At 46.2% G+C, this 27,248-nt stretch overlaps 1 protein-coding gene across 2 annotated transcripts in view; it reads right to left on the bottom strand.

The window, feature by feature from the left end:
- PTPRN (protein tyrosine phosphatase receptor type N) overlaps positions 1 to 27,248 on the bottom strand; it is a 488,337-nt gene that overhangs the window by 258,527 nt on the left and 202,562 nt on the right. For both annotated transcript variants that reach the window (XM_069616889.1, XM_069616888.1), the window contains exons 3-6: positions 16,743 to 16,856; positions 14,911 to 15,016; positions 12,001 to 12,316; positions 10,459 to 10,849 (exon numbers count right to left, since the gene is read on the bottom strand). In XM_069616889.1, coding sequence (XP_069472990.1) covers positions 10,459 to 10,849; positions 12,001 to 12,316; positions 14,911 to 15,016; positions 16,743 to 16,856 — 927 coding nt within the window. The remainder of the gene's footprint in view (positions 1 to 10,458; positions 10,850 to 12,000; positions 12,317 to 14,910; positions 15,017 to 16,742; positions 16,857 to 27,248) is intronic.

The following is a 27,248-nucleotide window of genomic DNA, read 5'->3' as shown; positions in this document are numbered from 1 at the left end:
GTTGGGAAACAGGTGCCATAGGGGGCGGCATCAGCTGAGGCCAGGGAGGCAATGGCGAACTCCTGGCTGGACCAGGCACAGGAGCAGTGGGCAGCCATTTCTGGATTTCAGCTACCAGGGTATGCAGGGTGGTTAGGATGTCCAAGGACATGTCCCTTGGTGCAGGAGTAGGTGCAGCTGGCACAGGAGGAGCAGGAAGGCATGGTCAGGATGGGGTCGTACTCCCCATGACCCGCTTCCTGATCTGAATAAAAACCTTTAGCCAGGTCCTCCTCAGAGCTGGTGTAGATGGCTGGTGACCTTCTAAGGGATCCCATAGGAGCCAGAGTGTAGAGGGTAACAGCCTTAGTGGTTCTGGGCAGGAAGTCCAGAGCTGGAGGCATGTCTCTTACCCAATCAGAACCGTTCGGGAAAGAGGCTATGACAGGAGCCTGTGGAGCAGGAATAGGTGCAGTCATTGACGGAATTGTCATCAGGACCGTTGACGGAGGTCTAGGTGGTAGAGAGACCCTTGGTGTGGTGACCATTGTAGAGATAAAGATAACAGTCGTTGATGAATGCTGACTTCATCAACAGGGGTGCTAGTCGACGGGGTGCTCATTGACGGGGTGGATGTCGACCGGGCAACGGTCATACTGGATAAAGTTGTCGTCAACATGGCTTGTATCGATGACAGCGTTGACAACGAATGAGCTGGAGATGGGTCATTAGAAGATCTGCTCTTTGACGATCTGTGCTTGGACAACGAGGTCAGCGATTTCCTCGCGGACGGAGGTAACCCACAAGCCGGTGGGCTAACTGTCTAAGGCGCTGGCGACAGCGACCGATCCTTCTCAGAATGTGGTCCTGCAGCCGTGGAGACAGTCGACAAGGAAGTCGATGGAGCGTGGGATTTCACCTTCTTTTGGATCTTTGCAGAAGAAGCATCCTCAAAGGACCTCAACCTCTTTTTGGAGGGAGTACGCTCAGTGGATCTGCTGGCCCTGGAAGAGGCTTAACTGCACCCGGCGGCCGCTTCTGAGGCCTTCCCTTTCTCAATCCATTGCCACCAACCTATGGTAGCGACCTTTCATAGTCTTTGATGAGAAGGATTGAAAGATGGAGTATCAGTTTGCATCGTGGTCAGGATGAAGATAATAAAGGCACTTGAGGTACCGATACACGACGCAGATGTTCTACAGGCAGCAGCTTTTACAGGCTCTGAAGAGGCTTCTCTTTGTGGAATCAGCCGTAGTCGAGGTGTAGGCCGAAGCCTGGGCCTGTGGATTGAAGATCTTTGCCGACAATGGGTCCCCGCTGATGCTAGTTGCCGCATGCCGGTAGACGATAAAAAGATGGGGAATTTCTTCCAAAAACAGCAAAAGACTAGCGATATTCGAGGAGCGAAGCATGAGGACTCCTAACATTAGAAAGGTGCAGTAAAATCTGAAGATGGCCACCATGGCTGGAGCTTGCACGAGTGTCATTGGCTGGGGGCAGTATGACCCAAAGGACACTAATAGGCTATAGAGGAGAAGAGCAGTTTAAGTTTAAAGCTACACTGCTTTCTTTTTACAGAGGATTCCCAGTCTGACGATAGGGAATGTTCATGAGCATGTGAATCCATGCAAGACACCAGGTTATAGAATGGTGTCCTGTACATTACAATTCCGCAATTGCCTAAATGCACTCTGATATCGCTTAGAGATCAGGTGTTGGAGATGATAGTGCGCAGTGGTTAGAGTGAAAGTGAGGCGAAATAGACAAAGGTGAAATCAAGTGAATACTGGCTGGTGGAAGTACTGCAGGGGCTCAGTAAATATGCACAAAGAAATAGGTGTTCTTCAGATGGATAGAAGGGGGATTTGTAGACCATTAAAGGCATAGAGAGATTTTAAATATACTTCCTCCTGTGTGGCACCCGCCTACTTGGTCGAGGACCTTCTAGAGCACACAGTGAAACCACAACTTCACTGTTCTGCAGCGCTTTGTTTCAGGAGAACTGGTTTCATTGCAGCACCTCTGTGCGAGAGGAGGGCCTTTAAATCCTAGCCTACTGCGCGCTAAGTGGAGGTGCGTGGCAAGTGGAGTCTGCCAGAGCAACTCCACTGTTCTGCAGCACTTTATTTCAGGAGGAGTGGTTTCCTTGCAACACTTCTATGCAAGAGGAGAGCGGCATGGAAGTGCAGAAACAAGTGTAGTCTACCAGAGCCGTTTCATTGTTCTGTAGCGCTTTGTTTCAGGAAGACCGGTTTCCTTGCAACACTTCTATACGAGAGGAGGAGTGCCTTTAAAAGTCAGCCTATTGCGCGCAGCGCGGCACAGAGGTGTTGCAGCAAGTGGTGTCTGCTGGAGCAACGTCACTGTTCTGCAGTGTTTTGTTTCAGGAGGACTGGTTTCCTTGCAACACCTCTAGGTGAGAGTAGGAATGACTTTAAAATCTAGCCAACTGCCAGGAGTGTGGCGCAGAAGTGTGGCGGCAAGTGGAGTCTGCCGAGACATGCACCTTTTGTCTCTTTTTGCAGGCTTTGTGGCAGCTTGGTCCATGTCCCCCCAAAAGTAAGTAAGTAAGCTGCCATAAGTGGTTTTTAACGCTTACTAACGGTAACCTGTTGGCTTTTTCAAACTCCGTTGATAAGAGGCACTCTCTTTGGCCTTATATTCTGGACTTTTCCATGTAAGCTTCAGTTCATTCCTTTCAGAAATGTCTTCTCCCTCGGGACAAAAATATTATTTAAGGAGCCACGGCACCACACTGCTGGTTTTCGAGCAAGAACCTCCCAATTCTGCTCTGCAATTACCTGCCCACTACGTGGAGATAAGCAAATCTAACCCATCCAGCATTTTTCCACCAGAGATACTGGGATCAGGAAAGTTAGATGGCCCGGCTCCCTGTAATTGGTTATTTACAACGCACTTAATACCCAGAGGTTTCTATGCGCAGACCCGGGGTTTGAAGAGGTGTGTTGCTCCGCATTGTCTTGCTTCCAAGGAGAACGCATTCCCCTGAGCAATCCCTCTGACCCAAAACCTTGGGCAATATGGATAATAAGCTCAACGGGAAAATAATTAACCTTTTCAATCCACCTGGTCAAAATACCACTGATAGAGAAGGGTCCCTGCTTCCCAATGACACTCAGTCTATTTTGCTGAATGATTCATTCTCAAGAATGTGTAGAGGTTTGCGAGGACTCTATGACTACGACGCAGGATGTTGTCCAGAGGTTTCCCATAAGCACCCTTCTGGTGCTTTGATTCCAGAAAACACAAAGGAGGCCTCCCTCAACATACAAGCCTCTTACAGACTCCAGCAAATGGAAAGGGTTTCCCTGGTTCTCCAGAAATCTGTCAAGAAGATCCTCACTGGTGGAGAGGAAATAAGGGGATGTTAGGCATCCAGGATAGCCCAACAAATTTTGTAACTTTACAGGTCAAATGGTACAATTCATGGGAGGGATTCCACTTCTCGCAATATAAGAATTTGTGGATTGCACATTTTGAATGCATCTATGCCGTGCGGTATGAGGTAATAATGTCCCCATACATAATGTTGCAGAGAAAAGTAATTGCGACATTATATATGGTGACATTATGTATGGGGATGGGTTGTGGAGATGTCCCCTGCTCCCATTTAAAAAAAGAAAACGGGTTGCAGGGGTGTTCCCTGCATGCTTAAAGTAATCATGTCATTGATTTTTTTGTCAGGGGACATTTTTCCAGGGACATTATTACATGGAACCTGCCTTGGCCCATCAAACATGCCTCCACGGATGCATACGAAGAACCACCCTTGCCATACGAGATGGTTACTTTTCGAGGAAGGTCATTCTATACTGCATCAAAAAAGCTAAAACCTCCAAAGCTCCAGGGCCAGACACCTCAGTCCCTATTACCATTTAGTATAACATGGAATTATGGTCAGACATTCTGGAAATACCATTTGCAGACATTGTAAAAACAAACGTTCTGCTGCCGTAATGGCATCTTTCATATATAAGCCCCGTCTGGGAGCGAAGCAACTTAGTGAAATAATAGACCCATTGCGAAGTTGAGCTCTTCAAGTAAAATGTTTGCATCGCTGATCTTAAAGGAATTAGAACATTGGGTCGTAGAATGTAATAGTTTATCTAAATTTCAAGTTGGCATCATTCTAACCCTTGTAGAGGTTGCCACTCAAAGGAAATCTGGAAAGACAACTTATATTGCCACCATAGATATGTCGAGTGTTCTTGACATGGTAAACAGAGAGAGATTATGGTATAAACTAAAACACTGGGGCAGCACGGAGGGCCTCTTAATGAGAACACCAAAATAAAGGTAAGGACGGTTCACTGTTTACGGCGATTGACACACACCTAGGGCTCAGACAGGGCTGTATTTTGGCCGCTGTCCTTTTTAATCTCTATCTAGTGGACATCAATCATCAATGGGATGAATTAAACTGCTTCCCGGTGAAAATGGGTAATATTCAATTTAATTGGTTTGCATTCGCAGACAATCTATTCATGTTTCATTTGGCTCTGATAGGTCTGCCACGCAAATGAAGGATGTTTTCTTCATATGCTGAACAGAACAATCTTGTTGTTAATGGTTCGAAATATAAGGTTCTTATTCTCTCCAGAAAGAGAGCTCCGAAGACTATGAATTGGTTGGTCCCGAATATTAAGCTTGTGAGTGGTTTGTCTATTCCTTGTTTGGTTTTTACAATATCATGGTTTTTACAATATCGAATTCATCAGCTCCTCCCAAAAAATATTAAAGATATTTTGAAAGTAAGAAAATATATTTGCTCAATTAAACGAACACAAACGATTATGTAAATACTCATTAATCCCCGTTTTAAAATTGTACTCAATGAAATTAGTTCCAGCTTTGACCCACAGACTAGACATTATCCTCCATGATCTTGGTTCCTTTCTTAATTCATTGAGGGCATTTCTATAGAAGACGACTCTGGGTCTTTCCCTAGTTTGCCACATAGTGTCCTTAGATATGACTTGGGATTGATTTCCATAGAAACAATTGGTCATTGGAAAAAACAATCTCTTTATGCTAACATTACTAATCCATCAACTAAATAGCTCTTTGTGGATTTTAAAGGGTCAGCTGAGGATAATTATATTTGACCTCTCACATGTTTTGTAGAGTCTCAAATTAACCTCCTAAATAAAATTGATTCAGATACATGCAAGCTATTGAATAATCCATCCAGGACAAAGTAAAAACTATAGGAAAGAGATTAGAGGCTTAAAATTGAGCAACTTCTGAGTATTCAAGATCTTTCAGAAAGAGATGCAATGGGCTCAAATATATGTCTTTGTTTCCGTGTTGCAAATTGAGATCTGCCTTTATGAAGTTAAAGTTCAATTTGATTTCCCCCAATGGCGATATTGGGCCCAATACTGGGCACGGACGAATCCAAGAGAGTTTGTGGGCTGTGGAAGTCCTCTAACACTTTGAAGACAGTTAAACATTTAGGAATTTTTTGTCCAGCGACAGAACATTTGAGGAATACCGACTTCCATAGATATTGTAAGTTTAATTACCCAGATGCAGAGGGGGGTTTATATGGTACAGCTGTGTGGCTAGTGTACCCATAGGTGTGGCCTAACACCTGCATGGCCAGTGTAACTATGGGGTTGCCCAAAAAGCTGTGAGGCCAGTTTAACTGTAGAAGTGACCTAAGAGCTGTGTGGCAAGGGTAACTGTAGCAGTGCCCTAACAGCTTTGTGGCCAGTGTAGCTATAGGAGTGGCCTAACAGCTGTGTAGTCAGTTTAACTGTAGGAGTGATCTAAGAGCTCTGTGGCCTGTGTAACTATATGAGTGACCTAACAGTTGTGTGGCCAGTGTAACTGTAGGAGTGACATAGGAGCTGTGTTGCCTGGGTAACTATAGCAGTGCCCCAACAGCTGTGTAGCCAGTGTAGGTATAGGAGTGCCCTAACAGCTGTGTGGCCATGTAGCTATAGGACTGGCCTAACCACTGTGTGGCCAGTGTAAATATAGGAGTGGCCTAAGAGCTGTGTGGCCACTGTAACTGTAGGAGTGGCCTAATGGCTGTGTGGCCAGTGTAACTATAGGAGTGGCCTAAGAACTTTGTGGCGAGTGGAACTATAGGAGTGGCCTAACTTCTGTGTGGCCTGTGTAACTATATGAGTGGCCTAACAGCTGTGTGGCCAGGGTAAATGTAGGAATGCCCTAATTGCTGTGTGGCTAGTGTAACCGTAGGAATGGCCTAACATCTGTGTAGGCAGTTCAACTGTAGGAATGGCCTAACAGCTGCTTAGGCAGTGTAACTGTAGGCAAGGGCATGGTATCAAACAGTGAAGATAGACACACGTGATCACAGTTCAAGGGTGTTTAATGAACTGCAATGGGTTGGTTAAGTGCCTAACTAAGGATGGGAGCAAGCTATGACCATCAAGTAATAATAACGCAGTTCTAGTGGAGTCTCTGTCAAAATAAAAGGGCCTATACTAATAAACCTATTGCCAATCTTTATTTCTAAATACAAATGGTGTGGGACAATAATGTATGCAAAAAGAAAAGTGTTCACAAAATGATATGTCAGGATAGTTGAGCCAGTTGGCTTCCCTTGCCCACGCTTTCAGTACGGGACAAGGCGGCACTCTCGAGCTTCGCACCCACTCTGGCTTCTCTGCCACGAGGATACAGTTCAAAGCATAAGTATCAGGACCTTCTGCTCACAGTCTCTCTCCTTTGAACAGTCTCTTATACCAGAGGGCCTGATGTAAAAATAAGTTCCTTTCTTATAAGGATTTTCACATTCACAAGTTTCACAATTGGTCTCCCTCGTTCGGGCTTGGACCACGGATCTCCCTCGTTCGGGTTCGGACCTCTTTAGCACAATGTTCGCAATGGGTCTCCTTCGTTCAGGCTCAGACCATGTAATCTCACTTTCTTAAACAAGTTTCAAGAATCAAAGATTTGCTTAAACCATTGCAGGACCACTTTGATTCATTTCACTTCTCATTACACTCTTACTTTCACTTCTGCCACTTCCTGGCTGGATATCTTACAGAGACCTTCAATTGAGCACACTTGTGGTGCCAGACCACTGTCACTGGTATTGTATTTTTTCACTGTTAAAGTTCAAACATCCATGCAGTATTTAGCTTTCCTCTCATCTTCCATCACACGCATTACCAATCTTCGTTCTTGCGCTCTTTATACAATGCAGCCACAGATCGGTCTTGCATCAGTCTCTCCAACTCACAGGCTGTGTTGATCTTTCTGGTGCTGCTTTGATCTATGAGCCAAGGAAGATACCACAGTGGCTGCTGCTCCTCCCCAACTTGATCAGCCGTGCAGGAGGGCCCCAGATATCTCCGAAACACAATGCAGGATTCCTCAGTCTGCCTTCCTGGCCTTATGCTTTTAACTCTGAAGGACTCTTGAAACAAATGGCCTCTCGCCAGAAAGATCAAGGGTATCTCCCTCCTTGCACACCCTTCTTGGTTTGCCATCTTTCTTCCCTCGTTCAGCTGCCGTCTGGAAAATATTGCTCCTTCGTGTGCTTTGCCTCACTCAGAGCATGCTCTTGTGCTCTGCTTTTTATTTGTGTGGGGAAGTTTAATGTAAGTCAGGTCTGAGTGTTAACCAGTAATAGCTTGACCTTGCCTGACCATAGTAGTGGGACATGTCAGGTACACTGCTCGGGTGCGAGTCTGTTTTCTCTCAGCAGAGCGGGCTGTCTGTGTGAAAGGGTTTGTGAAAGGAACGGGGGGGTAAAGGGTAAAGATCCCACATATCCGACCGGGTAGGATGGTGTAAAGGTGTTACAGGGAGGGGGATACTGTGTCTCGCCATCAGTTGTCCCAAGACCCCTCACTCAGGTGATCCTCCCACACTGGTCCACTACCAGGAACTGGATCCAATAGCGATGGCCGTGACCTGTCCACCTGGAGGACAGATCTAGCGGGTGAGACACCGCATGGTTTCTGACAGTACACAGAGGTGTAAAATAACTGTAGCTTTACAGAACTATACCTAGAAGGAGAGGAGGTGCCCAGAGGCAGGCAGTGAGGCCTAGTAGGTCCCCAGAGGTTTAACATAACTATAATTTTACAGAGCTATACAGACAACGAGAGAGGCTTGGTGGTATGCAGCGAAGCATGGCAGGTCCTCAGAGGTGTAAAGTAACTATAGGTTTACAGAGCTATACAGAGAACAAACATAGGTGCTCAGAAGCAGGCTGCAAAGCCTAGTAGGTCCTCAGAGGAGTAAAGTAACTATAGGTTTACAGAGCTATACAGAGAAGGAGTGTAGGTGTTCGGTGGCAGGCAGAGAAGCCTAGTAGGTCCCCTGAGGTGTCAAATAACTATAGGTTTACAGAGCTATACAGACAAGGAGAGGTGGGTTTAGAGGCACACATCGAGGCATAGCAGGTCCTCAGAGGTGTTAAGTAACTATAGGTTTACAGAGCTATACAGAGAAGAAAAGTAGGTGCTCAGAAGCAGGCAGCAAGGGCTAGTAGGCCCATAGAGGTGTAAATTAACTATAGCTTTACAGAGCTATACAGAGAAGGAAAGTAGCTGCACAGAGGCAGGTAGCAGACCTAGTAGGTCCACAGCGGTCAAAAATAACTATAGGTTTGCATAGCAATAGATACAAGGAGAGGGGGCTTGGAGATCCATATTGAGGCATGCAGGTCCTCAGAGGTGTAAAGGGAGTGCCGGTTTACAGAGCTATACAGAGCGGAGGAGGTGCTCAGAGGTATGCCACAAGGCCCAGTTAGTCCCCAGAGGTGTAAAGTTACTATGGGTTTACAGAGCTGTACAGAGAAAGTGAGGAGGTGGACCGAGATATGTAGCAAGGCGTGGCAGGTCCTTGGAGGAGTAAAGTAACTATAGGCTTGCAGACCTACACAGAGAAGGTGTGCATAGGTATGCTGGAAGGCCTACTAGGTCCTAGGAGGTGTAAGTACCTATAGGTTTACAGAGCTTAACAGTGATGTAGAGAAGATGTGCAGTGGTATGCAGAGAGGCATGGCAGGTCCTCAGAGGTGCAAAGTAACTATTGGTTTACAGAGCTATACAGCGAAGGAGAGGAGGTGCTCAGAAATATGAAGCGAGGTAGGGCGGGTCCTCAGATGTGTAAACCAAGTATAGGTTTTCACAGTTATACAGAGAAGGTGAGGAGGTGCTTAGAGGTATGCAGCGAGGCATAGTAGGTCTCCAGAGGTGTGAAGTAACTATTGGTTTACAGATCTTTACAGAGAAGGAGAGGATGTGCTCAGAGGTATGCAGTCAGGCATGGGAACTCCTCGGAGGTGCAGGAGTGGCAATTTTTCTGATGTGTGCAGAGACAGGTGTTATGCAAAGATGGTGGGTAGATGCTCTGATGTAGGCGATAGGTAATGGCATCACCTGCTCAGAGGAAAGGAAAGAAAGATGGTAGGGCCTTGAAGGTACGTTGGGATGTTTGTTGCTCAGAGGGCTTCAGGAGCGCTAGTACATAGAGGGCTAGTATACGCTAGATATGTTCAGGCATGGATGGTAGGACATCAAAGGCAAGCAGCTAAGTTCTCGGATATATACAGGGAGGGATGGTAGGTGCTCAGAGTGGATCGATAAGAAAGGTAGGTCTTTAAAGGGATTCCAACGTGAGTGGCAGGTCCTATGGGACAGTAGCTGCTCTGAATAATTCACAAATTGAAATTGGGTCTTCAGAGATATACAAAGACGCATGGTAGGTGCTTAGAGGCATGCACAGGGAAGATGGCACTGAGATGGGCGGATGTTTGGGCACAGGCAATCCTGGCTTGTGTAATACTGTCAAAGGTACACATACTAGCCGATTCGTTTGAAAACATTTCTCAGGCAGGCCGCTTTCATCAAACGGCGGTCTGTCAGGGAACTGCGCATACGTTTACTGCACACTGGGTAATGAGGAAGAGGCAGCAGACTATTGAGATAAGGAGGGGTTTTGGAGAGGTGTAGGCTTGTGTATGTGTGCGTGGCGTGCCTGTGTGTGTATGTTGTCAGGAATGGGGAGTGGGTCGGGGAATAGGAGATTGGGGGTGACAGAGGTATCCCCCGCCTGTTATAAGACTGGGCCTGGGGTGGGGGGGCTGGTGAGGGATTGCGGGCTGCAGGGGTGTCTCCTGCAATCAGGAAGTATATGGAAGGGGGTGCTAGGGAAAGATGTTTTTCTGCAGCGCTGAAACCGGGTTTGAATGAAACTGGCCTGCGGGGAAACATCACAGAGCCAAGGTACACACAGAAGAACACATATACCTTCAAGTGCAACCACTAGCTCTCCAGATGTTTTGGACTACACCAACCATTAACTATAGCCAGCAGAGTCAATGGCGCAGGATCATGAGAGCCGTAGTTGAAAACATCTGTAGAGGAGCAGTTTGCAGACCTCTCCTCTAGAGGGACAGGTTAGATGATTGGGTGTATGTTTGTGCACAGGTAAACCCAGCTGGTGTGAGTCAGTCACATGGAAGGTTACCTGTCTCTGGTCCAGCAGACCTCATGTCCAGACCTGGCTGCAGTTCCCTCTCTGTCAAGTAATCAAGGTCTTCATCGTCGTAGCCCTCAGGGAAGTCCAGCGAGCGCTCACTGCTATCGTAGTCGCGGGGCGCCTTCATGGCTGGCGGCTGCATCCTGCTGCCCCCTTTCTCAAGCTTTTCCAGGGGCAAGTACAGAGATGGTAAGCCCTCTAAGAGGGGGCCTGCCTGCCCGGGCTGCCCCAGGTGCGGAGGGATCTGGCCGTTCCAAGCCGGTGCCTTGAAAGGCAAGGATCCCGCTCGGTTAGATGCCGGTGCAGGCACAGCCTTTTGTTCAGGTGGAAAGCTGATTTTCAGTGGTCCTGGGCGCCCCAAATCTCCTGGCAAATTCAGCTGCACCAAAAAGACAAAAGAAGAAGTAAAAAAAGCGCAGGCTTAAAACATATGTCATGGTTTAATTTAAGGCCTGAACACTAGCAGTCCACAGAAAACCAATCCAGAGCAGGTCTCATCCCATAGGCTCCCAGAAACCCCCACACATCTGATGGGGATACAGCACATAACTAACCGCGCCCTCAGTCTAGTCTAGCTGCCTCATTGCTAGAGATCCTGATACTATGCCCGACTGCTGGGATATCCCCTACGCTCTCTGCGGAAGCCTCACAATTAGAATGTAAAAGAACATGCCAAACAACTGGACAACCTATGCTAGAAGAGTAAATGCCTTGAATGAACAATACAAGTTGCCATCTTCTTTAATTTCAAATGCATTTACAAGTTAAGGGATAAGAATCAAAGCTGGACAAACATCCCTAGTCCCAAGTCTGAGATCAACAGTGTTGAACTCGAGCAAAGGGACTGTTCCATTTTTAGACCCTTTAAGCAAAGCTTGTGTTTCCAGAAATCTGTCCCATAGAATCATGGCTTTCAGCAGACATGGATGTGCTGTGAGTGCTTCCACACATGCTCTCCTTCTAAAACTAAAGCCGAGCCTTGCCATGGGCCTCCCGTTTAGTCTCTCGCTGCCCGACGGATGCCTTCAGTTTCTCATCTCTTGTCCTTCCATCTTCTTCAGGGGTCTCTGCTTCTCTCATGTCATACCCCCCACCCCAATGCAGCACATACTAAAGATTGTGTGAGACCACCTCCCTCCTCCAAATGGAGTAGTCGAGAATGTGGGAAGACGGTGATGTGCCCGAAATCACACATGATATTAGTGTGGAATTAGGAGCACAATGCATGAATCCCGGTCCCTAAACCAGTGTCTCAGCACCCACTTCCCACCCTTAACTGTTCCTCTGGTTGCTGTAGAGGTTAGCCATTATGTTGCCCTCTAGATGTTTAGAATTACAACTCCCATGATCCATCACAACTGGCTTTGTAGGAATCGTGAAGCTGAAATCAAAAACATGTGGAGGGCCAAATAACGAGTAACCATACATGTAGTCTGCCCCTGAAAATAATTCGTATTTGTTCTCCCTGCTCTAAGAAGTGACAGCCCACTGCTCCAGCCAGGGCACTTGTTTAGTCGGGGTGCGGCTCACCTTGTGGTATGGAGTCAGCAGGGGCTCGCCAAGAGGTGTCCGCTCTGGCTGTGAGGACAGCAGCAAGTAGTGGAGGTACTGCTGGAGCAACGATGGTAGAAGGCTCTCTGGGGGGCTAGGAAGCCTCTGGCCGGGGTACAGTGGCTTGTCTGCCATTGGTGCTTGGAGCCACTGTGCCGAGTACACACTGTTTTCTGCTGCCCCCGTTTGTCCTGGAATCCTCTGGTCTGCGTATTGAGGTTTCTGCGGAGAGTTGGCCTTTTCTTTTTCTTTGGGTAGCATGACTCTCGGCTTAGAGGGAAGCAGGAGCGACAGCCTAGAACAGAAAGCAGTGTATAGATTCTTGAGTAAAGCCATGGCAGCTTGCAGGAGTGAGTAGAAACGCGTGTTAGATACAGACTAAAGAATCAGCCGGATGTATTTGATTTCTTCGAAAATATTTCACCTAATGGAGATTTCACTGAATCTATTTCAACGAAAAACGAAATCTACTTTTTACTTTTTAAAAAAAATATAATGCGGGGGGGACCCCCAACAACCCCAGCTCACCTCTCCCTACACTAACTTACTCCCTTACCCCACACAACACGCTTTACAAAAAATGTGATAGGAAGTCTTTTAAAAGAGAAATGGTGGTAAAAATATAATGGGGAATCAAAGTTGTTTTCAGGTGTTCTTCTCACCAGGTGCAAGTTGGTCAATGTCACCAAAAAAAGAGTTCAATCAACAGAGCTGTTGTAAGGCCCTTACAGTGAATTCAAATACCTTCAGTGTCTTTCAGTTACTTGGGGTTCCCTTTCCCAAACTTCAACTTATTCAAGTTTCAAACGCCAGAAAAGAAATGTAACAGTTCCTCTTGAAGACCCTCGGGGTTCCCTTCCCCACGCTTCAATCCTTTCAACACTTTAAAGAGAACCAATAGGTCTCCAACTTGGTTGGGCCTCTCAGGGTTCCCTTCCCCAAGCTCAGGCCCCTTCCAGCTTTCAAAACACAAAGTCACTTATCAGTATGCTCTCCTCAATAGGCCTCTCGGGGTTCCCTTCCCCAGGCTCTCTTCCAGCTTTCGCCATAAAACACAATATATCACAGTTCCTTTTGGTTTCACAGGGCGCCCTTCCCCAAGCTTATGCCCCTCTAGTTCAAAACACAAAGTCAGCTGGTCAGGATGTGCCTTTTCCTTATATACAGTCAGTCTTTCTTATACACAATCCCCTCATGGGTGGAATCGGAGGCTTTCGAAAACACCAGGCTCTTTGCTTTTCCTGAGCGTGACCACTCTGATCCATTGCCCCTCTCTTTGTTCCTTACTCTTGTTTTCCTTCACACTTTTTGATCTTCAGGTGCTTCTTCCACCACTTTCACCTATTCCTTTCCTTTTGGCGTGCATACTTACACTATCCTTTATTCCTTCTCTCTGTTGTGCCTCTTGCACGCTTCTTTGACTCTCATGTGCACATCTACAATTCTTTCTTAGTCGCCGACACCATTTTTGACAGTTGACCTCTTTAACAATTTTCACGGGCTTCTTTCCACTAGTATCACTTTATTGTCCAGCTTCATTTCATTCGTTATTTCACACACGGGAGTCTCCCTGGCTTCAGGCTCACGCTGTTATTTATATCTTTCCATTGTTGAAATCTTCACTTCAGATTCAATCGAGCATTCACACAAACGCTGTCCTCTTTATGCATTTCTAGTGTTACTTTGTATTGCACTTTTCACAACCCGGCTCTGTAATGCTCTCAGACTCATCGGGCTGACTTCTGACTTCAGCTCCACAGTGACTCTTTGTTCCGAGGTCAGGGTCTCACCGCCTGGCCTTCGGACACTCTGGGCTGTCTCTCCAGCCCAGGGAAATGAGCATCCGTCTTTGTAAGTTCTGCAGGAAACCAGCACGCCTCTTGGCTTCCTGGAGACACGGCTCCATTGCCACACGTCTGCTCTCTAAAACTGCATTTTCTCAGCATATCGGCGTCCCGGTCTCTGGCATCATGGGCAGCTCTGGCATCTCGGATCTCCTCCCAACCCGCTCTCCTACTCGTTCCCTACTTGATCTTCCAACTGTGCATGACCACACCTTTTATAGTGAAAACAACCGTCAAGTGGAGTCAGGTGTGAATGGTCACTACTAAATGCCAGGCCCTGCCTGACTATTGGTGGGACAACTTGAGTTCTTTCTAGTGTAGGTTTCCCTCCCAACCCCCTATGTTTTTCCTATGGGTAATCTTTGCTGATCTTAGTTGCCTCCTCCTCGTCTCAGTATTTGTTGGAAATGGGGGGGGTGGGGTGAGATTGACGATACACCATAAAGGCTGAGGGAGGGTAGGTTGGGGTATTTTTGGGACTGGGGGAATACCATGTCTCACCCTTAGGTGTTCTCCTCCCAATCCCTCGTGACCCTCCACTCAGGTGATCCTCTCTCACTTGTCCACCCCCAGGGTCGGGATCCAAAAGCGATGGCCTTTCGCAGGCCACCTGAATGGAAGATCCTGAGGGAGGGGGTGGGAGAATACCATCAGGTTGCTCACAGTTCACAATGTTATTTATGCACAAATACCCACCAAGATGGAGGGGAGATCCAGTGAGATACAAAAGAAAGGACATGTTTTTCCTTTTTATTTTATAATGCAATGTGTGTATGCTCATATTGGCTTTGCATGTTGAGAACCTGGCTTCCTTTTTGTTATGTAAAAAATCACAATAAAGTTATTTTTTTTTTTAAAAAGGGTATATCTAGGAAGCAAGCGCAAGTTCTAACACAGGGTCATCTCAGAGATGGACTGAGGTTGCAACCGCACATTGTTCTGCTATCCAGGGACCACTGAGGAAGGATGTCCCAAGAGTCCCTGAATGTCAGCCTACCTGGCAAGATAGCCAGTCAAACCTGAGGATTTGGGAACGTTTCAGTACCTCTCATCAGTGACCGGCTTCAGCAGGGCCTGGGAGCGAAGTTTCGGGATGCTCTCCATCTCTTGTGAGATCACCTGCTGAGTAAGGTCATCCCTCCAGGAGAATCCTGCAAAGTACGGAGAAGGCCAACACAAATGTGAAAACAGACAGACATTTCTAAATAGACAATCATCCAATAGGAATAAGAACATTAACCAATCATGAAAATGAAATGATCAAAGCGCAAAGAGAACTTATATCCAAACTCAAAATGGAAATTAACCATTAGCAAAATATAAACAAAACCCAAAGATAATCTGTCTATAGCACAGACAGAAAATCTGAAAAGCTCACAAAGGAAACATGCAATCAGAGAATAAGAAATTAGGAAATAAAACATGAACTCAGCCCATCAATAGTATCAACCAATCTGAAAGGCAGTCAACCAGTCACAAAAAGGCAAGAAACTAAGCAACTGATCAGTAAAGAAAGTCGGACAATTGTGGAATTATTCTATCACAATAGGAAAATCAAGAAAATTCAAAAAGAATCTATTCATATAATGAAAACCAAAGAGAAAAATAAGACTACTCAAATGCAAAAAGGAAATCCATCCACAAAAAAGAATCTACGAAACACAAGGAAACAGCTGATCACTGAACAAAAATCACAGAATCCCAATTGAAAATGACTCAAAAAAATGCAATGATTGAATCAGAAACATCACATCATTCTTTCATGATATTGAAATAGTTACACATCCAATAATTCAAGAAAACACAAAATCAAATCCTCCAATAATTAAATCATCAAATCACAAAAATAAAAACACTCACCACTAAAAAGGAATCAAACTAGTTACAAAAAGTACCCGACCAAAAAAAGGCCTGCAACCTATCAAAGATAGCAAATTGTTTAATTATACAAAAAGTAAATCATCTGTTTGCAAAAAGAATATCAACTCATTTATATAAGAAAATCATCAATTTCCAGAAAGAAAACTAGTCAATCACAAATAAGAAACTGAGGAGTCATAAACAGGAAATAATTTGATCAATAGGAAATCATTGAACCAAAAAACATAATCAAGCAATCACAAAAGGAAAATCATTCAAGAACAATACAGAAATCATTCAATTAAAAACAAAGAAATCAAGTGTTTGCTAAAATGAAATCATTAACAAATAGAACATCCATTAGCAATTAAAAGGAAATAATCGAAACAAAAAAGGGAAAACATTGAGCAAGAGGAAGGGCCTCATTCAACCACATAAATAAATCAACTACCTTCAAGCAGGAAACCATCCAGTCACATACAAAGCAGCCAATTAAAGCAAGAAAGGAGCACTTCATGGAAAGGCGACCTACCACTGAAAATGCAATCAAAGTAAATCATAAGAAAGGAATTTCTGAAAGTAAACTGAAAAAAAGGAAAGAGCTAACCAGAAAAAACGACAACACATGTGAAAAAGCAGATGACAGTAGAATTCCAATGAATCTTAAAGTGGGAGCATGTCAAGGAACATGTGGACAACCATGTGGCCACTCCCAACTTACTGCCACCCACATGCAAATCACCTAGCACAGCAACTTCTACCCTATAATGGCAGCTTCCTCAGTTAGGGCAGCAGGCAGGTTGAAGGTTGTGGATTAACACTAAAGTGGAGTGAGATGTAAGGAATGTCCTGATCTGGCTTCATTTGGAGGGGTCTTTATACGTGATCAGGGTGAGCTGAACGAATGTCCTTATGTGGTGCTCTTTTATGCCAAGAGGCAACTTTAATGCAATCTTTAAATTCAACTGAGATCCTGTTGAGTGGCAGGTGAGGCCCGGAGTGCAACATTCAACGTACCTTGAGCCATGAGGCGCCGAAGCACATCCTGCATCCGGTGAAGCACGTGTGGTGTGACGTCAAAGAAAGTTCTGTCCTGCGATGAGCTGACCTGGCACCTGCCGAACAATCCATCTGCAAGCGGAGGAAAACCCGGGTGTGAGCAGACAACAAGACATCGTACATTGCAATAGTGAATGGTATAGGGTCTGAATGTGGACCCCTTAGTCTATGTGCTTAGAAAAGCAGCAGTACTTTAGTCATACCACATTGATGACATGCAAGAAGACAGTAACATGTGTCGGTGGATGCTCTTGGCACTCTAACACAGAGGAAAAATGCCTAGCAGTTTGGTACTGGACTGCCCAGACTAACATGCAATTGAATATTTCTCCTCTACTAAGGCACAGTAGGCTAAAACATGCCTGTAGACCATCATGAGTGGGTAACTTCCCAAAGAGCAGGCTATTTAATCTGTGTCAATTCCCATTAGTGAGGATCTCACATTTTAGACAAATATTCACATTACTTGGGGATTTACCCTAAGTTCTTAATGGGTAAACATGTCATTGACCCCATGCTTTCTGTGCCTAGAGAAACACAGCTTCACCTCACTGATGACCCCAACCATGTAGATACACGGGTCTGGGTAGCAGCTGGTATTCTTGCTCAGAGGGAATTTTCTGCATTTTGAGTTGGACTGCCTTTATATTTGTGGGATCTGTGATGAATCCCTAGATGTTGTCACTTCTCTCCAGGGGGGAGCCCCTTACCATGAGGACAGGGAGGTGAGGCCACTACGCAACAGTCCCCCTAGGGGTGGTTCACAATGGGAGGATCTCGAGGGGAGAGGCTCCCCCTCTGGAGACAGAGACACACATCTAGGGAGAACGCAGTATGTTTACTTTAACCCAAGTTCTCCTGAACCCCCCTACCCTGTACACCCCAATATCATCCCTAATCAACACATGTACATGTGTAGGACTATAGGGTTAAACTCTAACGAGGCGAAGACCATAGACTACCTTAGGAAGACTTGTCGGATAAGTACTGAGACAAGGAAGAGGTGCAGAGCAATCAAGAACACCCCGTGGAATAGAGGTGAGCGTTCTAGTCAACAAAGAAAGAATATGAAAGGTTTCGACATAAAAAGGGAAGAAGGACTCAATATGGAGTCAAGCCATCCCTGGAGGAGCGCCATCCCTGGAGGAGCTGCGAGCTGGGAAGCAGTTCAGCGTGGGAGCACGAAGAGTTGTCAGAGTGGGAGGTAGTCAGGAGGACTGAATGAACATATTTTGGTTCATACATTTCAGGTAATTTAGGCGGGGCAGCAAGAGTGGGGGTACTGGACTCCTACGATGTAAAGTGCAGGGGGAAGGGAGGAGGGGGAGTGCCAGGGAGAGGGAAGGGGGGAAGTGCAGCCAGGGCAGTATTGCTCTCAGTAAGTGCTGCCAGAGCAGCACAGCTGTGGGTAAGTGCAAGGAGGCAGGGGACTATGGGTAACAATTACAGCCTCTAAGTGCGCGGTAGGCCCGGAGGCAGTGCAGGGGAGACTGATCATGGAGGAACCCGGTACCCAGTAGACTCTGAGGGTATCCAAGCAACCAGTCAATGCAGGAGACAGGCGGTCAGCAGGGTAGAGATAGAGAAAGCAGAGGAGAAGAGGAAGGCCTTGATCTGCTTCCGGCACTTCAGGTGGTCCGGCTCAAGTTTGAGAGGGGCACTGAGTTGTAATGAGTTATCAATGGATGAAGCTAAACATATTGCAATTATTTCAGTTGACGCTCTCAATTATATATGGGGCTAATCGAAGGTTGAGTACAACAGATATAAATGAGATACTGCTTAATTCAACATTTTGCACATTGTCTAAAGAGAAAAGAGAAGGATCCCAATATGTTGCTTGACAAGATAGAGAATACAGTAAAATGTCAAACAAACACATGAGATGTAACACAGAATACTAAAGATTTAAGTGGATGGGCCTCATTATAACTCTGGCGGTAGCCATGCCAGTAAAAATGGAAGGCTGCCGCCAGAGTTGTGGTTTTTTTCTGGTGCCTGGCTTTAGGGAATCTCGGGGGCATTTCAGCCCCTGCGGTCCGTGAAGCCAGGTGTCGGAAAATGCAACTCCCCATTCCCATTCGAGTCCCATAGGACTCAATGAGGAGGACGGTAGCACCGGCACCATTCATAATGGTGCCGGGGCTACCGTCAAAGTCTGCGGGCAGGTGCCGTTCCACCCGCCAGGTCAGACCTGGCGGGCAGGAGGGCATCCGGCCTGTAAACTTGTACTCTGCCGGTCCTGTAACAACGGTGCCAGTAAGGCTACCGGCACTGTTGTTACCGGACCGGCAGGGTCGTAATGAGGCCCGATGTATTAAATAAAGTAATCACATCTTTAGAATTGCAATACATGTTTCATCATCCCAAAAAACAAAAGTTCTTTCCATTGAGGTTTGCCTGAAATGACAGAGTGACTGAATGACATGCGTCAATTAAAGAACTATGCAATGGAGAAACAAAAACTAGCCAAAAAAGGCAGCGAGGAACTTGACTTGTAGTAGCGTGTGACAGCACATGGTCTATTTAAAGACACGTAAAAAGAAACAACGGTCCACAATGGAAAAGCCTGAGGTGGGGGGAGAAAGACTACTGTCCCCATTGGCTTCCCACTTATATCAACACACTGTTCAGAAATATAACATTTTGATGACTATAACATTAAAGAATATGTGTAAACATCACACCAAGAATGTGGTTATCTTAACTTCTGCGTAGAATATTTCTATGTGGCTATACCGGTCCCTCACCACAGCACCATGACCTCCGCGTGAGCATGTCGTCTCAGTAAACCAGGGCATACTTTGTATATCCATGACCAGTAGTAAGTTCTGACCAAATGAGCCACACGCTTGTTTTAATCATGTCAGTTATTCTTAGAAGACTGGTACCAATCTTACTTTTGTCCACATTTTTCCAAAGTCGTTCATTGCAGATAAAGTTAAAAGAAGATCAGAAATCAAAATAGGTCATATCCAGCACTTGTTCAAAGAATGTTCAGATTTCAAAACAATCAGCAGTTTTATAATCAGATCTGCATATTCTATCAAAATAACTGTTTAGACTTATCGTAAGAATCATATTTTGAAGACCTTTGCACACATCTTAAATAATTGTTCACCACTTGTTTAAAAATACATCTGCATACTAGTCCATTTACTCCATGCACTCTTTCTGAACACGATTGTACAGAAACCTGTGCAATTTTAAAAGGAATTCAGCATGCTATTGAAAATAGTTTGAAACACCATTTAAAAAAGATTTAACATGCTTCTTTGGCAGAATAATGTGCATTTATTTCTATGTCTGCCTGTCTGTCTATCTATATTTTTCTTATAATGCGCCACTAGCCCAAAGGCCTCATGGCGCTCGCATGACAGACAACAGAGAACAGAAGGGGCGAAGCAGAAAAGGAGAGGCCGTAAGGTTGGGCGAGAGGAATTATGTGATCAGATAAATCCATCCCCCTGTGAAACAGGAGCTTTTTTAGCTACTTCTTAAACTGTGTCATTGAGTCACATGCACAAAGCTCCAATGGAAGTGAGTTCCAGATAGTAGTTGCCCAGGCATTAAAGCCTTGTCTATTACTTGTCTGTTAAGTACAGGTTGTGTATGTTGGATGCACCAGTTCCACTGCTCACTGCAAATTTGCTACTGAAGCCACCGGACACCTTTCCGATCCCTCAGTGTCCTACGCTTCCCTTTCCTGATATCATATTGGCCTTTCCCTTATATCTTCTTGCTCACCCCAGTTCCACCCCTTATTATCTCAACCATTTGCGGGCAACTCCTATTCTGGTAACCTGTTTTTCAAGATCCATACATTCACTCGTCCCTCTGAGCCATAGTCCTATCATTTGTCCCAGCGGATTCATCCATCTCCTTCCAATATCCCATGACGCAATCATTATGGCCAGTCATCAAGATCCATACATTAATTATATATTTATTTTGGGGGTTCGGGATAAAAAAAAAATGGGTAAAACAAAAAAAAAATTAAAAAAGGGGGGTTGGGGAGGGAACCCCCCATTTCGAATAAAAATGCATTTAAAAAAAACAAAAAATAAACGACATTTTTTTTCGACATTTGTTTTTCAAAAAAATGACTTTCCACATTATTGGTTTCGACATTATGACTATAAACCCCATCTCCTTCCTATATCCCAAGACGCAATCATTATGGCCTATGTCATCAAGAGCCATACATTCACTCGTCCCTCTGAGCCATAGCCCTATCATCTGTCCCAGAGGATTCATCCATCTCCTTCCTATATCCCATGACGCAATCATTATGGCCAATGTCATCAAGAGCCATTCATTCACTCGTTCCTCTGAGCCATAGCCCTATCATCTGTCCCAGAGGATTCATCCATCTCCTTCCTATATCCCATGACGCAATCATTATGGCCAATGTCATCAAGATCCATACATTCACTCATCCCTCTGAGCCATAGCCCTATCATCTGTCCCAGAGGATTCATCCATCTCCTTCCTACATCCCATGACGCAATCATTATGGCCAATGTCATCAAGAGCCATACATTCACTCGTCCCTCTAAGCCATAGCCCTATCATCTGTCCCAGAGGATTCATCCATCTCCTTCCTATATCCCATGACGCAATCATTATGGCCAATGTCATCAAGATCCATACATTCACTCGTCTCTCTGAGCCATAGCCCTATCATCTGTCCCAGAGGATTCGTCCATCTCCTTCCTATATCCCATGACGCAATCATTATGGCCAATGTCATCAAGAGCCATCCATTCACTCGTTCCTTTTGAGCCATAGCCCCATCATCTGTCCCAGAGGATTCATCCATCTCCTTCCTATATCCCATGACGCAATCATTATGGCCAATGTCATCAAGATCCATACATTCACTCGTCCCTCTGAGCCATAGCCCTATCATCTGTCCCAGAGGATTCATCCATCTCCTTCCTATATCCCATGACGCAATCATTATGGCCAATGTCATCAAGATCCATACATTCACTCGTCCCTCTGAGCCATAGTCCTATCATTTGTCCCAGCGGATTCATCCATCTCCTTCCTATATCCCATGACGCAATCATTATGGCCAGTCATCAAGATCCATACATTAATTATATATTTATTTTGGGGGTTCGGGATAAAAAAAATGGGTAAAACAAAAAAATAATTAAAAAAGGGGGTTGGGGAGGGAACCCCCCATTTCGAATAAAAATGCATTTAAAAAAAACAAAAAATAAACGACATTTTTTTTCGACATTTGTTTTTCAAAAAAATGACTTTCCACATTATTGGTTTCGACATTATGACTATAAACCCCATCTCCTTCCTATATCCCAAGACGCAATCATTATGGCCTATGTCATCAAGAGCCATACATTCACTCGTCCCTCTGAGCCATAGCCCTATCATCTGTCCCAGAGGATTCATCCATCTCCTTCCTATATCCCATGACGCAATCATTATGGCCAATGTCATCAAGAGCCATTCATTCACTCGTTCCTCTGAGCCATAGCCCTATCATCTGTCCCAGAGGATTCATCCATCTCCTTCCTATATCCCATGACGCAATCATTATGGCCAATGTCATCAAGATCCATACATTCACTCATCCCTCTGAGCCATAGCCCTATCATCTGTCCCAGAGGATTCATCCATCTCCTTCCTATATCCCATGACGCAATCATTATGGCCAATGTCATCAAGATCCATACATTCACTCGTCTCTCTGAGCCATAGCCCTATCATCTGTCCCAGAGGATTCATCCATCTCCTTCCTATATCCCATGACGCAATCATTATGGCCAATGTCATCAAGAGCCATCCATTCACTCGTTCCTTTTGAGCCATAGCCCTATCATCTGTCCCAGAGGATTCATCCATCTCCTTCCTATATCCCTTGACGCAATCATTATGGCCAATGTCATCAAGATCCATACATTCACTCGTCCCTCTGAGCCATAGCCCTATCATCTGTCCCAGAGGATTCATCCATCTCCTTCCTATATCCCATGATGCAATCATTACGGCCAATGTCATCAAGAGCCATACATTCACTCGTCCCTCTGAGCCATAGCCCCATCATCTGTCCCAGAGGATTCATCTATCTCCTTCCTATATCCCATGACGCAATCATTACGGCCAATGTCATCAAGATCCATACATTCACTCGTCCCTCTGAGCCATAGCCCTATCATCTGTCCCAGAGGATTCATCCATCTCCTTCCTATATCCCATGACGCAATCATTATGGCCAATGTCATCAAGAGCCATACATTCACTCGGCCCTCTGAGCCATAACCCTATCATCTGTCCCAGCGGATTCATCCATCTCCTTCCTATATCCCGTGACGCAATCATTATGGCCAATGTCATCAAGAGCCATACATTCACTCGGCCCTCTGATCCATAACCCTATCATCTGTCCCAGCGGATTCATCCATCTCCTTCCTATATCCCAGGACGCAATCATTATGGCCAATGTCATCAAGAGCCATACATTCACTCGTCCCTCTGAGCCATGGCCCTATCATCTGTCCCAGCGGATTCATCCATCTCCTTCCTATATCCCATGACGCAATCATTATGGCCAATGTCGTCAGAGCTTTAACATACCTAGAGGTCCCATCCAAAGTGCCAGCAGCACCATTTTGGGATCTTGCTCCAATTTCTCACCTATCATTTGATTGCTAGTGAGATTTGGTCTAGTACTCTCACCCATTACCCGTGTACATTTGGGCGAAGCCATAGTTTATGGTAAAGGTCCCCACCTCCTTTGTACACCTGAGGCACGAGTGAAAGAGAGAGTGAGACCAAAAACACTACTTTCTGGGAAACAGACACATTGCGCCTCATTACGACATTGGAGGTAGCCATGCCGCTATTTGCGGCATGGCTACCCCCATTCAGGGTACCGGGTCCGGGTTCTCTGAATGGGGAAATACCGGGCCATTCCGACCTTGGAGGGCCCGGTATTTCCCCATTCAGGGAACCCGGGCCCGGTACATCCCCATTCCCATTCGAGCCCCCATAGGGCTCAGTGGGAATGAGGATGATGCAAACAACGGGCCCGTTGTTTGCATCCTGGTCTGCTCGTGGTTTACCAGGCATCCTTACCGGGTCCCGCGAGCAAACCTCGTAATGAGGCCTTTGGAGGCTTAACGACGCCGGCAGCTCTACCGGCCCCGTTAACCCCCTACCACCAGCGTCGTAATGAGGCCCATTGTCCTGTTTCAGAAGGGTAAGCTAGAGATCTTTCAATTACTTTACAAATCCCTGAGCATCAAGAAATAAAGATAAAAAAGAGAATTTAGACTTCGACAGAGAAATCATTCAGAGAGACACAGACCTGAGCAAGTCCAAGCCGAGACTGCCACGTTTCCTAAAGTTAAGAGCCACAGGGAACAACATTGACCCGATACTGACAAGTTTATCTTTAAATAATACTTTGATTCTGTCTTTCTGCTTTCTTTGAAACACCCGGTTACAGTGTCCAAAATCCTCCCCTTGCCTTCTGCCATCTTTGATTTTAGTTTAGGCATGTCTTGGTGGATGAAGATGATGTTGGCCACCACCAATGATATTTTGGACACAAGCAACTCCCTGGAATATGCTATAGCCTTTTAGACCTCAGCGCTTGTGGGTTGACCTCCCCGTTGCTCACTCACGCCCCTGCTGGCAGCCGTACCTTCCGCGGGGCCAGTGGGATGGTGCAAGGACTGCGGATGAATACGCTTGTCCAGTATGGACTGCTTTGAAGAGCGTTGAGGGCCGGATTTGATTGTATGTGGGTAATGTTTCTGAGGCAGATAAGTGGTGCGTCAAGTCCCAGCCCGCAGAAGTATGGCCAAAACATTGAGCTCCTCACAGCCAGACAGTATGATGGGAAGGAGGTGGTCACAGCTTCATAGCTTGCCGGAGTATATTCCCAGCACCCATTACTCCCCCAGAATATGACTGTGTCTATATGCCCCATGAATCATTAAAGGGCGGTGGGGGTGTCTTGGCTGTGGGACCGCTCTGCACCATTCCGGTATGGGTTGGAACTGACACGGAAGGGTTGGAAGTAGCCATGCTTCAACTTTAATTAAAATATTACTGTATTGACTGTTCTCCTAGTCCATAGCTCCCTTTCCATGGAGTGTTGGCGTGCCATGTTCTCCACACCAGAACGGGCCCTGGCACTGGGGAAGACAACATCTCAAGTGTGTGGACAAAGGAGAAAGACAGCGGAGAATGACACTTGTGTGGGTCCTTAGAGTTTCCTCTACAAGGCCTGTGAGTCTGAAATGCATTGTTCACGCAATGTTGGTCCCACTTGAATGTGTGAGAGTCCCTTGTTTCCTGTGCTGTTCGACTGATGTGCAGATCACAGTTGCCATAAACTACACATGTCGCTGGCTTGAACTCTTGCCTGCAGGCTCCTGTGGTGTGGTCTTCCCAGTGCCCCAGTATTTGCACTCTCGTGTCCCTGGTGCTCCAGCATTGTTGGGCCTATATGGAATGTACTGTAGTGTTTGGGGTACTGTTATTCGATCAGAGTGCCAGGTCTGTTCTCAGAACATTGCAACACTCCTTTAACTACTAAGCCCAAGTCCATTTAGATCTTTAGGTTCTCCCAGATCATCAGTTCAACTTTAAGGGAGAGGGCTTCTGTCATGTGATGTTGTAGCCCTCGTGTGTAACACGGTCTCGTGCACACACAGTAGCAGTAAAAAACATTGAACGCAAAACATACCAGAACAGTTACATGTCGCTATATACAATACATGCACAGTACAAAGAGTGCATTCACAACAAAACCAGAAGAGAACCCATAACTTACAATACGGCGAACATAACACACGATATACATAAACAATGCACAGCAATCTAACAGCTGTGCAATCAGTAGTCTCCTGGACAGCTGAAACATAATTAGTAGCAAGAAGATGCTGTTTAAGCCGTTTTTTTAATTTGATAGGAGGGGCGTGCTTATTATTCTGAGGGAGAGCATTCTACAGGCAGCTTCCCTTCTCTCTGAGGGAGAGCATTCTACAGGCAGCTTCCCTTCTCTCTGAGGGAGAGCATTCTACAGGCAGCTTCCCTTCTCTCTGAGGGAGAGCAAACCACAGGAGGCTCCCTTCTCTCTGAGGGAGAGCAAACCACAGGAGGCTCCCTTCTCTCTGAGGGAGAGCAAACCACAGGAGGCTCCCTTCACTCAGAGGGAGCACACTGCACTGGCAGCTCCCCTTCGTTCTGAGGGAGAGCAAACCACAGGAGGCTCCCTTCACTCAGAGGGAGCACACTGCACTGGCAGTTCCCCTTTTCTCTGAGGGAGAGCAAACCACAGGAGGCTCCCTTCACTCAGAGGGAGCACACTGCACAGGCAGCTCCCCTTCTCTCTGAGGGAGAGCAAACCACAGGAGGCTCCCTTCTCTCTGAGGGAGAGCAAACCACAGGAGGCTCCCTTCTCTCTGAGGGAGAGCAAACCACAGGAGGCTCCCTTCACTCAGAGGGAGCACACTGCACTGGCAGCTCCCCTTCTCTCTGAGGGAGAGCAAACCACAGGAGGCTCCCTTCACTCAGAGGGAGCACACTGCACTGGCAGCTCCCCTTCTCTCTGAGGGAGAGCAAACCACAGGAGGCTCCCTTCACTCAGAGGGAGCACACTGCACAGGCAGCTCCCCTTCTCTCTGAGGGAGAGCAAACCACAGGAGGCTCCCTTCACTCAGAGGGAGCACACTGCACTGGCAGCTCCCCTTCTCTCTGAGGGAGAGCAAACCACAGGAGGCTCCCTTCACTCAGAGGGAGCACACTGCACTGGCAGCTCCCCTTCTCTCTGAGGGAGAGCAAACCACTCCCCTTCGTTCTGAGGGAGAGCATTCATAAAGCAGCTCCCTTTCACTCAGAGGGAGCACACTGCACTGGCAGCTCCCTTTCACTCGGAGGGAGAGCATTCCACAGGTCTCTCCCCTTCGTTCTGAAGGAGTACATTCCAAAAACAGCTCCTTTTCACTCAGAGGGAGAGCATTCCACGGGTGCCCCCCTTTCGTTCTGAAGGAGTGCATTCCAAAAGCAGATCCCTTTCACTCAGAGGAAGAGCCTTTCGGAGGTGGCTTTGCTTCATTCTGAGTGAGTGCATTCCAAAAGCAGCTCCCTTTCACTCAGAGGGAGAGCATTCCACAGGTGGCTCTATTTCGTTCTGAGGGAGAGCATTTACAAAGCAGCTCCCTTTCACTCAGAGGGAGAGCATTCCACAGGTGGCTCTATTTCGTTCTGTGGGAGAGCATTCAAAAAGCAGCTCCCTTTCACTCAGAGGGAGAACATTCCACAAGTGGCTCCCTTTTGTTCTCAGGGAGAGCATTCATAAAGCAGCTCCCTTTCACTCGGAGGGAGAGCATTCCACAGGCGGCTCCCCTTCGTTCTGAGGGAGAGCATTTACAAAGCAGCTCCCTTTCACTCAGAGGGAGAGCATTCCACAGGTGGCTCTAT

This window comes from Ambystoma mexicanum, chromosome 9, assembly GCF_040938575.1.
Source record: "Ambystoma mexicanum isolate Mex_15411 chromosome 9, UKY_AmexF1_1, whole genome shotgun sequence".
Taxonomy (NCBI): domain Eukaryota; kingdom Metazoa; phylum Chordata; class Amphibia; order Caudata; family Ambystomatidae; genus Ambystoma; species Ambystoma mexicanum.
Note: the sequence above shows the minus strand (reverse complement) of the source record. Positions and strands in the feature narration are given on the sequence as shown.